Source organism: Eschscholzia californica, unplaced genomic scaffold (assembly GCF_041429995.1).
Source record: "Eschscholzia californica isolate CP2 unplaced genomic scaffold, dmEscCali1.0.p SCAF_3, whole genome shotgun sequence".
NCBI classification, from domain to species: Eukaryota; Viridiplantae; Streptophyta; class Magnoliopsida; order Ranunculales; family Papaveraceae; genus Eschscholzia; species Eschscholzia californica.
The window spans coordinates 8,586,532-8,601,066 of record NW_028238420.1 but is presented as its reverse complement, the minus strand read 5'-3'; the positions used below and the strand labels follow the sequence as shown (position 1 = coordinate 8,601,066).

The 14,535-nt window shown below is 38.7% G+C and overlaps 1 protein-coding gene across 2 annotated transcripts; it reads right to left on the bottom strand.

The window, feature by feature from the left end:
- Positions 1-8,056: 8,056 nt before the first annotated feature.
- Positions 8,057-13,909, bottom strand: LOC147548184 (protein DETOXIFICATION 10-like). Of its 2 annotated transcripts, none has more exons than XM_086671606.1 (7): positions 12,880-13,909; positions 10,404-10,948; positions 10,224-10,310; positions 10,040-10,096; positions 9,521-9,759; positions 9,137-9,342; positions 8,057-8,612 (listed from the first exon to the last, which is right to left on the bottom strand). In XM_086671606.1, the coding sequence occupies exons 1-7, from the start codon at positions 13,123-13,125 to the stop codon at positions 8,550-8,552; spliced, it is 1,443 nt and encodes a 480-aa protein (XP_086527732.1). In that variant the 5' UTR covers positions 13,126-13,909; the 3' UTR covers positions 8,057-8,549. The 2 variants fall into 2 exon arrangements, with proteins under 2 accessions (XP_086527732.1, XP_086527733.1); XM_086671607.1 differs by having other exon boundaries at positions 10,404-10,944; positions 12,880-13,885.
- Between the last annotated feature and the right edge of the window lie 626 nt (positions 13,910-14,535).

Here is a 14,535-nt window from a genome sequence, read left to right as displayed (position 1 = left end):
AACTTAGACTGATGTATGATCTGGTTCATAGTCTCATGGTATGAATATTTGATCTTAATCTTCTTTGTTTAGTTTTGAGAAATTCCAATGTTTCCGTCCTTCTCAGTTTTCTCCTTTGAAAACTAATTTCTGTCCAATGGTATCGCTCCATTGACTTCAATTATGAAGTTCTAAAAACTTGATGAGACATGGATTCCATTATCAATTGGCTTCCAGCCAATTTTAGAGTTGGTTCCCGTCTCTGCGCAGGTTTATGCTCTTATCATTGTAACAGTAAGATTTCAATCTCCTGGGCTTGTTAGATAAGCTTTAACGACCTTCAAGGCTTATGAGCAACATGATACTCTCAACACTTAAGATATCGCTTTTGAGTGACTTTCAACTACGTGATAGTTCTCTGACGAATTTCTATTCGTTTTGGGCGGTAGGTACTTAGATCCCTTCTATTTTACCTTTTCCTTCCACTACTCTATAACAATATTGTTGCTCTTGGTCGAACAATTCGACTTTTCCTCCCACTTATCCTTCTAAATCAATTACACTTTTTAGAACTAATTTTAGGAGGATACCATCATGAGCAACAAACACTTTGTTTTCTGATTGGTTGTGTGAAGCCCAAATTTCTTCTAAAGAAATTGCGTCGGATTTGCTAATTTATACCTTGCAATCCTTGTACATGACCCTTTAGCTTTTAGACAGATTTCGGTTATGTGTGGGAAGTTATGTCTAGACTTAGTGTTTATCGGAGGACAATGTTTGATTCGTATCCTTCAATTGTATCCTTTTGGACGCTCCAATTTGGATAGATTGGAAATGATGATCAACCTCTGCTATTGACTCAAGACTTTCTTTCTTGTCAATGCGATTCTCCACTTCTTAAGTGTTCTTGATTATATTGGGCACTCTGTCTTCATCCCTTTATCATTGGGATGATCTCGTTTTATAAGTCACATGTTAATGCGTCTCTTTTACAGGTATAATCAAGTTTAAAATCTTTTGGTCTAAATAGTTAATTCAGAACTTTTATTACATCTCAATATAGAAATAAACTTCTTTATTGATTCTGCATAATACTTAGTACAGAGATGATGTTAAACTAGAAAAACAAAATTTTAGGCAAGTGCCTAAAGAAGACTCCGATCCATTTCAGCATCCTTAGCAGTCTAGGCTTCTGCTCGCTCTTGGATCTTGTCTCCGCTAGCCAAATACTCAGTTCCCAGTTGCTCCTGTACATTCACAATGATAGGGCATTAGGTATCTCATACCAATTGGGAATTTAACAGTTTTCGATAAATTAACTGCCAATACCTGAAGTGGAAACTATTGTTCTATTCTTCTTGTCCTCCTAGAACTTAGGGCAGTTTCTCTTCCAATGACTCTTACCATCGCAGTAGAAACATCTAGCATCGGAAGGGGAACCTTTGTCCTTGGATCTAGGAGTTTTGCCTTTTCCTTTGAACGTAGGGTTCTTCTGCCTTTTGTTCTCTTGAACCACAAGAATCTTATTATTTGGTTCCACCTTTGCTATAAATTGCTCGACTCCCTGAAGCATTGCATCAAGCTCCTTTAAGAGCTTAGTCCATCCATTTATGTCGTAGTTCATCCGGAACAGATTGAACCCTTTATGAATTGAACAAAGAATGATATCGTTAGCCGATTCTAGGCTAATCGGAAAACTTAGCTCTTCTAGTTTAGCAAAGAGTTCAATCATTTGCCGAACGGGCCTACTTGTTTTTCTACCTCGAGGCGCTGACTCAATAATATCTTGGTGGTTTCAAACCTCTCCTTTCTCGACTTCCTTCGGAGTGACTCCTCACGTTGTCGGCTAATGGTGCGGCTTTCCATGTTAGAGGGTTTCTTCCAAGAGTGGCCTCCATGGATGCTTGCATCGAAGAAGTTATCAGTTCCGGTTCTGCCCTCTTTCGATTATCCTTTTGATGCTCTACCTCTTCAGTAGTCAAGATAGCATCCAATTCTGAAATTGAATAGTCTGAGACATCCAACTCGTTTTCAAACCCGTTATCCAATATTTGAAGTATCTCTCGATTCCTTCTTTCATGGATAGAGTTGTTCAGCACCTCCCTTAGGTGTGATTCAATGTTGAACTCGTTATCTTGCGTCATCTTAAAACTACACGAAAGAATTGCAAAGTTTTAAACTCGTTAGCGTTTTTGAAAAAATTTAGTTTTTCCACATTATTCAGTATAAAACGATCCCAGTTCTTCAAAGTTAAGCGGACTAGGGCCCTGCCCTTAACCCCGTCGTCCTGGGTGAGCAAACTACGTACTTCACTGATCATACTCTTATGATTCTTGGTTGATAGATTGCATTAATGAATGCCTAATGAATGCCTAATCTATCCTTTTGCATTAATGAATGCCTAATCTATCCTTTTGCCTCGAGTATCCAAAACTCTTTTGCTGATATCGTTGAGAAAAACTATTTAGACGTGCAGACCTCTGCCATAGGTTTACCCGCATTATCCCAAGGTAGAGATGGCACCCTGTCGAGGAAGACCCACTGATGAGACATGGAAATGTCCCATCTGAGTCTCTTAATTTAGACGAGTTAGTCTCTCTAGAGCAGTTACTCTCACGAATTACTCTCTTTTATGTTCAGGTACCTTTTTACAGAGTTACGCGTGCAAAACGGATAAAGTCGGAAAGAATACAGACTAGGGGCATTTTGGTCATTTGTTGATTCTGACTTCTTGGTCAAGATTAGTGTTCGGATGGAAAGTAGAGCCCAAGACGAGCCCGTAGGCGAAAACGGAAGTCGAATCGGGGTTCGGACGAGCTATTTAGGTGAAGTCAAAGATTGGGGTCAAAATCATTAGACCAGGTCAACATAGAGTTCTCTGGTATACGTGGCAGGCAGACGCGAAGAAGATCTAGCGGCCCAAATCGCTAGCGGGACATATTCTGTCACGGTGGGACGGTTTACAGGATTTCTAACGTCTTCGATACCGTGCTCCTGAAGCAGTGTAATACCGTGAGCCCGAGTGCATCAAACGGATGGAGTTATTCTCATCATCGCGATCTGAGCTGTTGCACCATATTATACTACTTTGTGAAGCACTGAGTTGTCCTTCTTTTCCAAGCCACATATCAGTCAGTACGTATCTTCTCCTATCTCAAACCAAAACAGAATTAGAGAAGGAAACCGAGAGATTGAGGAAGATTTCTGGAGGGAATCAAAACAGGTTAGAGAGAGACCCGAGTAGAGAGGGAGGTGGATTGGAAAAGAAGGAGATCTTCTCGGCTGAGGGATTTCACGGTTTCAAGAGAGAGAACCAAGGGATTCAATCTAATTCAAATCAAAAGAGAAACAAAGGATTTTCGATTGGTCTTGGGTCTATAAAAACAGAAGAGAAACTGAGAAAAAGATGACGGATTTTAGAGAGAAGAACAGGAGAGAGAGAGACAGAAACCGAGAGCTTAATCAGTTTTAGTTTTTTTGAATTTTTGATTTTTCTTTGTTAATCTTAGCTTCTTAGTGAGAAAGAGAGAGAGATTACAGAGAAAGAGAGAAAGTTAGAGAGAGAAACAGAGAGATATTGTAGAGAGACAGAAACTCGGTTTTAAGAAATTAGTTTGATTTTTCTTGATTTTTGATTTCTCTTGTTATTTTCTACTTCTTAGTGAGAGAGAGGGAGATTACAGAGAAAGAGAGAGAGAGAGATTACAGAAAGAGTGAGAAAGAAACAGAAAGTTTAGAGAGAGAAAGAAGGTTGAAGAAGATGAGAAAATAAATTTCCCAGAGGGAAACCATTTCCGGGAAGACGAGAAAATCGTTTTCCCAGAGGGTGCGTTTGGCAGACTTCCAGGAAAAACAGACGGAAATCAACTCCTTAAGGCTCTGATTGGTGGGAAAATCGCAGAAAAGTTAAGTTTCTTTCTTTTTTTTCTTATACTAATTCAAATATTTATCGTTTTTAGCATGAGTAGCTAAATTTTTTATATCTAGGGTTTTAGATGAAGTCATAATAATTATTTTCTCGATAAATTTATTAAAGTTTTTATTATTTTAACGATAAAATCTTTCGGGTTTTTAGACCGTTCATGGACTAAAACCTGAGTTATATAAAGAACTCTCTAATTAGATAAAAATTAAATTGTCGTTAGAATTGTTAGGAAGACGGATTCGAAAACCCTAGGTTCCCTTTTTCTGAATACCGACTTAATTCTTTATTTATTTTTGAGTTCTATATTTTATTTTTATTTTACCTCAATCAAACCATTTTTAAATCTCAATAGTTTTAAGGTTAGATTTTAGTTTAACTTAGTCTCTGAGGAACGAACCGGTCTTACCGGAATTATTACTTGACGCCCGTATACTTGCGGGTGGAGACCTTTTAGGGTAACCTTTTAGGCCCATCACCCACCGTCACGAACAAGGGCTCAAAGGGTGTCTTAGTGTGGGTAGGCATTTTACTCAAAATTACTTTTAAGGACTTTTACGTCTAGTCTGGTATGCGTTATAGTGAACAATTTAGCAAAACTAACATCCACGACATAAAGCGTAAATAAATAAGTAAATGCGCGCGACAAAATAAATCAAGCAGACATGGATCCAAGTATGACCCCTTAACCTAGAAGATCTAATCTCCTTTATTGGTTTCTTCTTGTTTTGCCTTTTTGTTCGCCTATATCGCCATCTTTGAACCTCCATTAATTTCTCCCACTCGAATGAGGATCCCATCCTTGAGCTTCTTCAATGGACTTATAGACCCTAAACTCTAATTACAAGACTCAAACGTTACGCAGATCGTATAAACTTGAAGTTAAAATTTTTACAACTTGCAGCCATCCGTGCTTAAAACAAGAATGAAAGAAAACAACTTTCTATGGCCATACTAGTTCCCGCATTCACATCACATGCATCAAGGCTAACAATAATATATGCATAATAACCAGGGAGATACTTTTGTCGACATCTCTATGTCACATTACAGACCTTAAGTCTATATCCAAAGAATTCGACTAATGGCGCGTTCCAATTTTATCTTTTATGATTTCCAAAATAAAGTTTAAGAAAAAACTTTGTTTGGCTCGGATCAATTTCGGAAATATTGGTTTAACTCTTAATGATTTCCAAAATCAATTTTAAGAAAAACCCGTTTCGGGCCTTCGGGTGGCCCGAGACAATTTGGGTGGAACCGGGAGAAAAACTGGACTTTTGTCGAAAAACTCCCTCTCGGTTCAAGACCCATAAAATTCGTTCCGTGTACCTAAATCAACCTCGGAATGGCCTAGGACAATCCTTGGTCAAGGCCCAAGACCCTAAGGTCAAGGCCCAACAAGGTGGTCAGGGTCATAAGTGGCTTAGGTGGTACTTAGGTCCGGCCCACGACCGAGAGCATGGGTCGTGTCTAGCACGGCCTGGCCGAGACCAGACACGTCTCGGTATAGGGCAGACGCATCCTGGTCTCGCCCTGGGCATAGGACGCGTCCTGGCCCAGACGAGTCTGGCCTAAGGCCAGACCTTCCACGACGTCTCGGGTCAAGTCTGAGACGTCCCAAGCCATCCCAAACACATCCTAGATGCGTCTGGCCCTGGCTGAGATGTCCTAGGCCATCTCGGTCCTAAACCGATATGCCTAGGGCATTCAGGACGTGTCCTAGACGCGTCTGGTGGAATTTCATGCGTCTCGGACCCAGTCCGAGATGCTACTGGATTCCAGGGGTGCGTCCCAGACGCGCCTAAAACTTGGGCACGCACAATCAGGAAGCTTCCTGGTCGCGACCTGGTCGCGACCTGGTCGCTTCCTGGCCGCGTCCTAGACGCGTGCCCAACAACTTCCAAGTTTTAGAAACTTCTAAAACTTGAGGTTTCCAAGTTTTTTTTTCTTTTGCTATTCTCAATAGCTGTTGTTCAAACAATTTAGATACCTCTAAAACCTGATTATCAAACAATTTCTAAAATCAATGAAAATCAACACTTTTCAATACCGAAATCAATCAAAATCGAATCTTTTGAAACTTTTTCAATCATCAACTTTGAAAATCAATTATCTCATCAAAAAAAAAACTTTGAAAATCAATTTAAGAACTTTTAAATCATTCAAATTGAAGCCTAAAACACTTTTAGACATAACTATCTATCTAATCAATCATGGATTAGTCCGAAACTGAGCAAAAATTAGTTATTTGCAAGAGGCTCTGACACCACTGTTGGGTTATGGTGTCACCTAGTGTTACTAACGGAATCTTAGACATTAGTTCTGCTCCAATGCCTAACACTAGTATGTCCCAGGATCTCATGCATAAGCTAATAATTAACTAAGAGTTGGAGATTACCTTAATCGCTAAATTTTCCCTCGAACCTTTCCAATCGAATGTGAAGATCAAGAGCTCCAAGTGTTGCCCCTCTACTGAAGACACCCGAATGATCAATTTGATCTCCCACCTTGTTGCTAGATAGAACACCAATGGTGGTTTGATTAGAAGAACCCTTCTTCTTTAGGACTAGATAGATAGTTGGGAATAATCTCTCTTTCTTTCTCTACTTGATGTTGTAGAGAAGAAAGTTTCTTGAGAATTCTTCCACGCCTTATTCAAGTCCCTAAGCGACATTATATAGAATCCTAGTTAGAGTCCAACCCTAATTAGGTTTCCTAAAAGTCCCTTTTGAATAAGATTAAAGAAATAGTCGAAAATAGAAACTAGTTCCTATTTTCTCTTTTCCTTATTATTGGCCGGCTCTTATAGGCCACACGGCCAAGCTTGGCCGTGCCCTTTTGGGCCCCAAATCACCTCTTTTGGTGCCCGACCCAAATACCCTTCTTTTGGGCCTTTTGTACTATCTTTGCCTAAACTTCTTTTAGGCCTATGAGACATGTGTATGGGGCTCTCCCATGATTATATGTCTCATCTCTCTAGTTATATCATCCGATCAAACAGATATTCTTATGTGAAAGCCGATGTAGGATCCGGTCGAAGTTGGCCACGAATCACTTAGTAATTCGACGATCGTAGTTGGTTTCTAGCTAAACATTACGACCCCTAAATCGTCCGGACTTGATGATCTTCTTCATCAATTGCTCGCATTGCATCTTTGGTCGAAGGGCATCTCCTTCATCAACTTCAAATTGTATTGCAGGGAAATAAAAAATCATTCGTTGCCGAGCAGTAGATGGGGGGGGGGGGGGGGGGAGCAATGACAGCATATCAACCACTATCATTTGCCGTAGAACTAAACTTTGTCAATCTCATTTTAAAAGGTGACTACAACAACATCATCACAACCATAAATGGAGCTATCAGTTCAGCTCAGTGAACCAGTAGGAGTATTAACCTTATTAGATCCTTAAAATCATCTTTTGTTAACTTATCTTGTAAATTTGTAAATAGAACTGCAAATGCCAAAGCAGACATGCTTGCAAAGCAAACCAGAATCTCAAAATGCTCTAGAAAATGGGAACTCCAAAGGGCATCTTGTTCATGATGAACTGTTTTGTGTAATTCTCTTCTGTTTCTGAATGAACAGTTTCGTCTTTAAAAAAAATATTTGCCATACCCCTTTTTTGTGATGTCATTGTTGACATCACAATAGGTCAGAGAAAATTACAAGGACCCGCAGTAGGTGCCCCTTGAAATTGCTATTCGCGTCCAGAATACGGATTGACAGTCTCGTTTGATCTCTGACATCTATAGGCGGCCTATTTTCGGACTGTTGACTCCGATAAAACAAGCCTCAGATTCGAATCACTCAGAGAGGTCTTAGACTGTTTTTCGAATTTTTTACATCTGGGAGAACCGATTCTTACTTAAAAATCACTCTAAAAGCATTTTAATCGATTATTAACACTTTCCAAAGATTTATTCACTTCAAAACTTTTCAAACACTTTCTCAAAAGATAAAATCACTAAAAAGAAAGTAGAATTTGTAGAGTCGGTATCTAATAAGAAATAAAAAGTTTTTGAAGCCTATCTTTAGTCACTTTCTTCAATTAACAAATTGATGATACCCACCAAAAGAACACGAAGATATTTAAAGATTTTGTCAAAAATTTTGAAAAGAAAAAATCAAAATGAAAATGAAAGAAATGCAGAGGTAAAGAAAGTCAAGTAGTGATCGGAGAGCCAATTGAAAAAAGAGAAGAAAATACAGAGTTCCTACAGAGAAATGGGCTTATAGCAGTTTAGTGTGCATATGGACGCACCCTAATAATTTTGTGCTGCCTAGTCGTCTGCCAGTGTAAGTATAAACAAATCGGTAAATGAAGAGATAATATGAATTACACAAAATTGGCAATCGCCTATGCAGGACTAAATAGGAATTGCTACTGCTCTTTGCGGAAACATGTGCTACCTTCCTCCGCTTGCAACGAAAAAACTTCCTCTGCGAAAACATATGCTACTTTTGATTACAAAAAACCATTAAAAAGCACAACTCCTCCCTGTCGATGCCTCCTCATTTGCAACCTCAAGTCCAGCTTTCCGGATACCATATGGTCGTGGGTGATTAGTAATTGGAAATATTAATGATTCCTCAACTTGAATTAATCATATCAAACCAAAAAAGTAATTGAACCGTTTTATCGTTACTCATTTCAATCCACTCTCTATTGAAACTTCTCCTTCAAATGTCCTCTCCCTTGCCTTCATTGCCTAACAGATTAAAATGAACATATAAGTTACCATCAAACTTGAAAAATGAGCAACAGTTGAGCCAACGATTAAGATTCAAGGGATTTCATATGGAAAAAGGTTAAATAGAATCTTGTGTGCTTATTCCCAGTTGACGTCGAGCTTCATAGGATAATAAGAGCAATATACGAAAATTAAGGTCACGCGATGGTATACAAGAAGCAGATATGCTAAAGTCAGTCCCTTAAATTTACCAAAATTTGGCATCAAAGAATATCAGGGGGGAACCCTGATATAAGAGTTAGTGAAAGCTTGCCCAAGTTTGGGCCTAGTTATCAGCTCGGATTGGTAGGAACCCTGGATATTCCTCCCTGTACGATATCGATAAGAACACAAGCGGGACTATGTCACGTTGAAATGTTTAACTTTAAGACTAGATCATGATTCCACACAACTTCAATACAACTTTTTAAAGTTACATCAAATAGTTTTACTTGCAAAAACGTTAGCTTAAAAGTAAGAAAAATGAGGGATAGGGAACTAACCTGTTTCTCCCAATTTGTGCAACTTGTTATTAGAGCAAGCAAAGCAGTTTGTATAGTAGAACCAGTTAGTATTCCAATCCAGAGGCCCCTTCCTCCAAAATGTAAACGAAAACCCAACATGACTGCTATAGGTACTCCAGCAAGGTAGAATGCTCCAAGGTTCACATAGGCACCTATATGCTGCCATCCACATCCTCTAGCCACACCTAAAACGAGTACATTGAAAGGGGAAACGATCACTTTATCTTTTGAAGTTCTAAAATGTCGCTTCTGATCATACTATTTTTATCGTAATCTCTATTTGAACCAAATCCCGCTATCACGAAGGTACGCAGAAGTGAATGTGGATTTTAATCCTAATCGTGAAAAGAAAATGGCACTAACCTGAGAGGACACCTTGTAGGGTGTCCATGATGACTGAGCCACAGATCAGTGGAACCATTTCTGTAACGTAATCTACAACTTCCTTCTCATTGCTGTAAGCATAACCCATGATCCGCCGAGAAGCAAAAAGTATCGAGCTTACAGTTACAGTCTCAATAATTGAAATGACCATCACAGCACAAACCGCTACACGGGCAGCTTGTGGCTTACCAGCTCCTAATTCATTAGAAACTCGAGTACTGCATAACAAAAAATTTTGTAGTCGAATCATAACCACCGCTATATATTCAGAAAGAAATTAACATTCACATACATATTAAAATGGATTGAACTGAAGCTAGATATACTTGCCTCTGACTTCAAAAAAGAAAATTGAAGACAAAAAAGATTTGGGTTAATATGTGTTTCGGTTTGTATGAGATTCTATTTCAGCCATCAATTGGAGAGTTTTGGTTCCAGCATCGTATATTAAATACAGTGTTTGTGAATAATAAACTGAAAATGAGGTGGAAAGCAAACCTTACCGCACCTTCGACTCCATATGGTATAGTGTAGAGCATTGTGATGGTTGTGAGGCTGTCATAAATAAGATAAATAAGAGCTTAATGTCACTTGAATTAACGTTCTAAAAGAAATAATGTAATGGTATTTTGAAACGAAAAGATTTGAAGCATAAAAAATAAACAAAATAAAACTGTTGTACCATATGGAGAGCACGGAAGTTTCAAGCTTTGGATTAGGTAAAATCCCAGATAGCAGGATAAGTAGTTCAAACGACCACCATTCAAGACTGCAACCATGTAGAGGAAGAAAACTATCAGCCACCTAGAATTTAGAAGAGAAAAGAAAAAAAAAAATCTTGGAACGGACAAGAAAATATTACCAAATCATTACAGCAGAAGGAAGGGCAATGCGTAAGAATTTGCCAATTCCTTGAAATGCCTCTTTTGTTAGTGGAACACGAGTTCTTTCACATGAAGGAGAATACTTAACATATAACCCAAGAATGATCACATTTATCCAATATGATATGCCTACAGCAACTGCAGCTCCAATACTACCCAAATCGGTTTTGTAAACTAAAATCCAACAAGTCGGTAGAAACAGACATAAAGTGGCAGAGGAACTTAATAGCATGGGCATGATCAAACTCTGAGACTGAAGAAATCTCATTAGTGATTGGAGAGTTGCATAAGCGAATAATGCAGGGATCAACCACATTGTGTATTTTCCAGCTTCACGAGAGATTTCAGGGTCTTGTCCTATTAAACTTAGTAGTTTCCCCATTGAAACCCATAACAAAGAGATAGGGACACAAACCATAGTAAGAGAAACTATTGCACTGTAAGTATGAACTCCGAGTTTTCGATATTGTTTCGCTCCATAAGCTTGTCCACATAATGTTTCCAGTCCACTTGCCATTCCTAGCTAGTTTTAATGTATAAAATTGAGTCCGAAATCAGTAATCAAATCAGAGTCAACAAGACAAACCATTTCCTATTACAATGAGCCAGTTTGCTTGTGCCAAAAATCAAATTGTATGTTACGACACCACTTGGCATACCTTTAATATTCGTGAATATAAACTGGTCTTACCGCAAAAAATTTTCATAGACCGGCATGGATTAGTATGTATGTACATATGCATGTGTCTGTCATATGTACACGAACCAATTCATTTTTGTTGCTCAAGTTTTTAGTTGGGTTTTATGTTTAGTGTCACCTTTGTTGGAATCAGAGCCGATTTCGATTTTGTTCAAATCTTCAAATTCAGAAACAGGGCACGCCATTACGTATGTCTGGACGAGCTTTTCAGTTTAGAGCCAAGAATCCTCAAATCCGATTCCGAATGAATTAGATATTCAAGTTTGAAGTTCGGATGAAAAATGGTTAAGCTAAGGGCCAAACGACAATAAGACAGTGTTGGTTTGGGGACCATTTGCGCAAAGCGAACACTTCCATACTGGACAGCTCGCGTTTTGTCTGCGCCAAAGGCCTCGATCTAACGACCACGCAAAGATCCCTTAGGGACCGTGGTGGGACGCCCACCAGGAGCGTCGAATGTACGAGATCTGACGGCTCGCGCTCTGCCCATGTCGGGCATGGAGTGGGACAACTCCTAGGCTACATCTAACACCCATCTGACCTAAACTGTTGGGCGTGTTTCAGGTATGCCTCAAGGGATCACACTCCCTCCGTGTTTTAAAGTTAAATCCAACGTCCCACATCGTAGCCGACCAAGATATGTTGGAATTAAGTGAAAAATCACACTTTCTCGATAGATGTGTCCTTAGAACCATGGATGTGTGCTTAACGAATGCATCTTTTCGATTCCTATAAACAAGACCCTAATGAACTCCAATTTCCGTTCCTTTTTTTTTCCAGAAAATCAAGGATTACTAGAAATTCATTTTAAGGAGTCTAAGAAGAACATTTAAGATACTTATCAAGGAGTTGAAGGATATGTCCTCTAGTCCAGTTGAATTAGGGATCGTAATGTTTAGCTATAAGCCAACTAAGATCGTGGGATCACTTCGATGATTTGCGGCTAAAATCGACCGCATCATACAACGGGTTACACCAAAGAGTGGTGACTTGATCGGAGAGAATTGACTAGAGGGAACTTGGCAAATAGATGGATTAGATCCAGTTTGATAAGCCCAAAAGGTTCGGAAGGAATCCGGACAAAGATAGAAAGAACCAGACCCGAAAGAAGCCCCTGACCAAAAGGGGAATGGGCCGGCCATGTGATGGGATAGCCATGTTTTGGGCCGCCCATATGAGGTGGGCGGCCAGGCCCAACCCACTAATGGGGCTGCCTTGGCCGGCCACATAAAGAGTCCCAGATGGGACAGAAACCCATCTAGGAATCTTATTCAGAAAGCGCCGAATCATCTATTCTGGATAACAGACACTATCGGTTAGAAATACGAAAGATATTGAATTTTTTTTCCTTGGTTTATTTTCGTTAATTCAAAACGGAAGTGTTTTTCGTTGATTTACTGATAAAGTCAAAGCAAGAATTTGTTTTACCAGTGACTCGCTGAATCAATTCGTTGAATCCCGAAAACAACAACCTTAAAGTTTATAATTTAACTATTGTTTCCCCATTTTCCTCTTAAAGTACCGTATTAGGAAATATTTCGATCTTTTCTTAAGTGGATGGCATTTGAATTCTTTGAGTTACTCTCTTACCATTAGTCCATTTGTATGAAATATTTAAGGCCAGACCAAATGAAAAAACAAGTTGCTATTTGAACATTTTTTTTCAGAAGCAAATAAACAGAATGAGTGTGGATATGAAATTGAATTAAAAAAAAAAAAGAGGAGATTGAGGATTTATTAGGAGGTTTACTTACCATGAGACTGAAACCAGTAACACCAGTGAGAGAAGAAGCAATAGCAGTGCTAGACAGAGAAAGTTTACCCAAGTGGCCCATCATCATCATTGATATGACTTGTTGTAGATACTGAGATAAATTGACTGCAACCATGGGACCAGCTATATAACCTACCTTCTTCACCTCCTCTCCAAATACTCCCCATGTCAATCTTGTACTTTCTCCTCCTTTATCTTCCTTCTTCAACAACAAACTTTCCTCCATTTCTCTCTCTCTCTCTCTCTCTTCTTCTTCTTTCTCTCTATACAAACTAAAAAGAATGAGATACGGCCGGCCCTAATTAATCAATTCAGTCAAATTATGAGAAATGTTGTTTGACCCGAGTATGGTGGCCATGATTCAGGATATCTCATGTGCCGCATTAGGTTTTTTTTTTTCCTTTGGATTTCAGCTTGTTAAATCTAAGTGTAACCACAACATGGACTGTCCAATCCATACCTAAAAACCTGATTTTCTTTTGAAACTATGCAAACATGTTTGATTTTCATACATAAATCAAGTTAATTTTCATTTCTTTACCCTAAAACCAACCATTAATCTCATAATCACAACCATTTCACAACCCACTATGTCAAACTTCATATCTGCAACCTGAGGGGAATCAATGTTAGCCGACTTCATCTTCAAACTGAATCTTGGGTGAATAGAATAAGTGATTCAACAGAAAAGGGATATCACTTAAAACAGAAATCGAGCAGAAGACGAGTTGAAATTCGTAGAGAAAACCCTCTCCCCACACCGAAGAAGAAAGAAGAAGACGAAGAAATAAATCAGGCGGAATTGCCCGAAATTTAGAAGGTGTTTGATGTTTGCACTTATTAAATGATAATTGTATCTCAACAAAAAAAAAAAAAAAAATATGATAATTGTTAAACAATTGATAAGTACAAAATTTTTTTATGATTTTACCTATGAGTTTGCCCCTTCTTCACTTATCTTTCACCTAAGCAACCACTCAACATCCATGATGCAACGAAAACTCTTTTTCTTTTATAATTCTTAATAATTTGAGGTTAATATTTTCGACACAAAGTGTTCATAAATCTTAGTTTTCTTGTGCCTAAACTCGCGAGCATAATGAATTAGTATGAAATACTAATATGTAAATACTTTAAGGTCCAAATAGACTATCATCATTTTTTTTCTAACATTTAGAATTGATACAAAAACGAAAATCAAACACTTCAAAGTGATGGAAAACAAGCGTCATAACACTTATAATTGATGTCACTTACTAAGTGCTAAAAAATCAAACATCATCTTAGTTTATTCTTTTTCACGATTTTATTTATAATCTCTCAACGGTCCAAATTATAAGGTGTTGTTAAAAGTGTCTTGAATATGGGTTGATATCGAACCCGGTTTACGATCTGTCAACCTGCTTACAAAGCAATGGCAATTGTCTGCCGAAACTGAAGGTTTCGGCGCGGAATTTTAGACCTGTTAGTGGAGCTGATTACTGAGACAGGGTTGGTATGCGAAGTAGGGCTCTGGGGCAGAGCTGATTTCTGAGACAGAACTAGAATGCAGAGTTGGCTTTATGTCGGTTATTAGTGTTAGGGTATACATGTGTATTTTCGGGTTTAGAAAGAAAGTCGGTGAGGCAGTGGGATT

Coding starts and splice junctions, on each gene's coding strand:
- LOC147548184 (XM_086671606.1), bottom strand. CDS start 13,125: ATGGAGGAAAGTTTGTTGTTGAAGAAGGAAGATAAAGGAGGAGAAAGT. Junction 10,311..10,403: donor CCTTCTGCTGTAATGATTTG/GTAATATTTTCT, acceptor ACATGGTTGCAG/TCTTGAATGGTGGTCGTTTG. Junction 8,613..9,136: donor GCACAAATTGGGAGAAACAG/GTTAGTTCCCTA, acceptor TTAATCTGTTAG/GCAATGAAGGCAAGGGAGAG.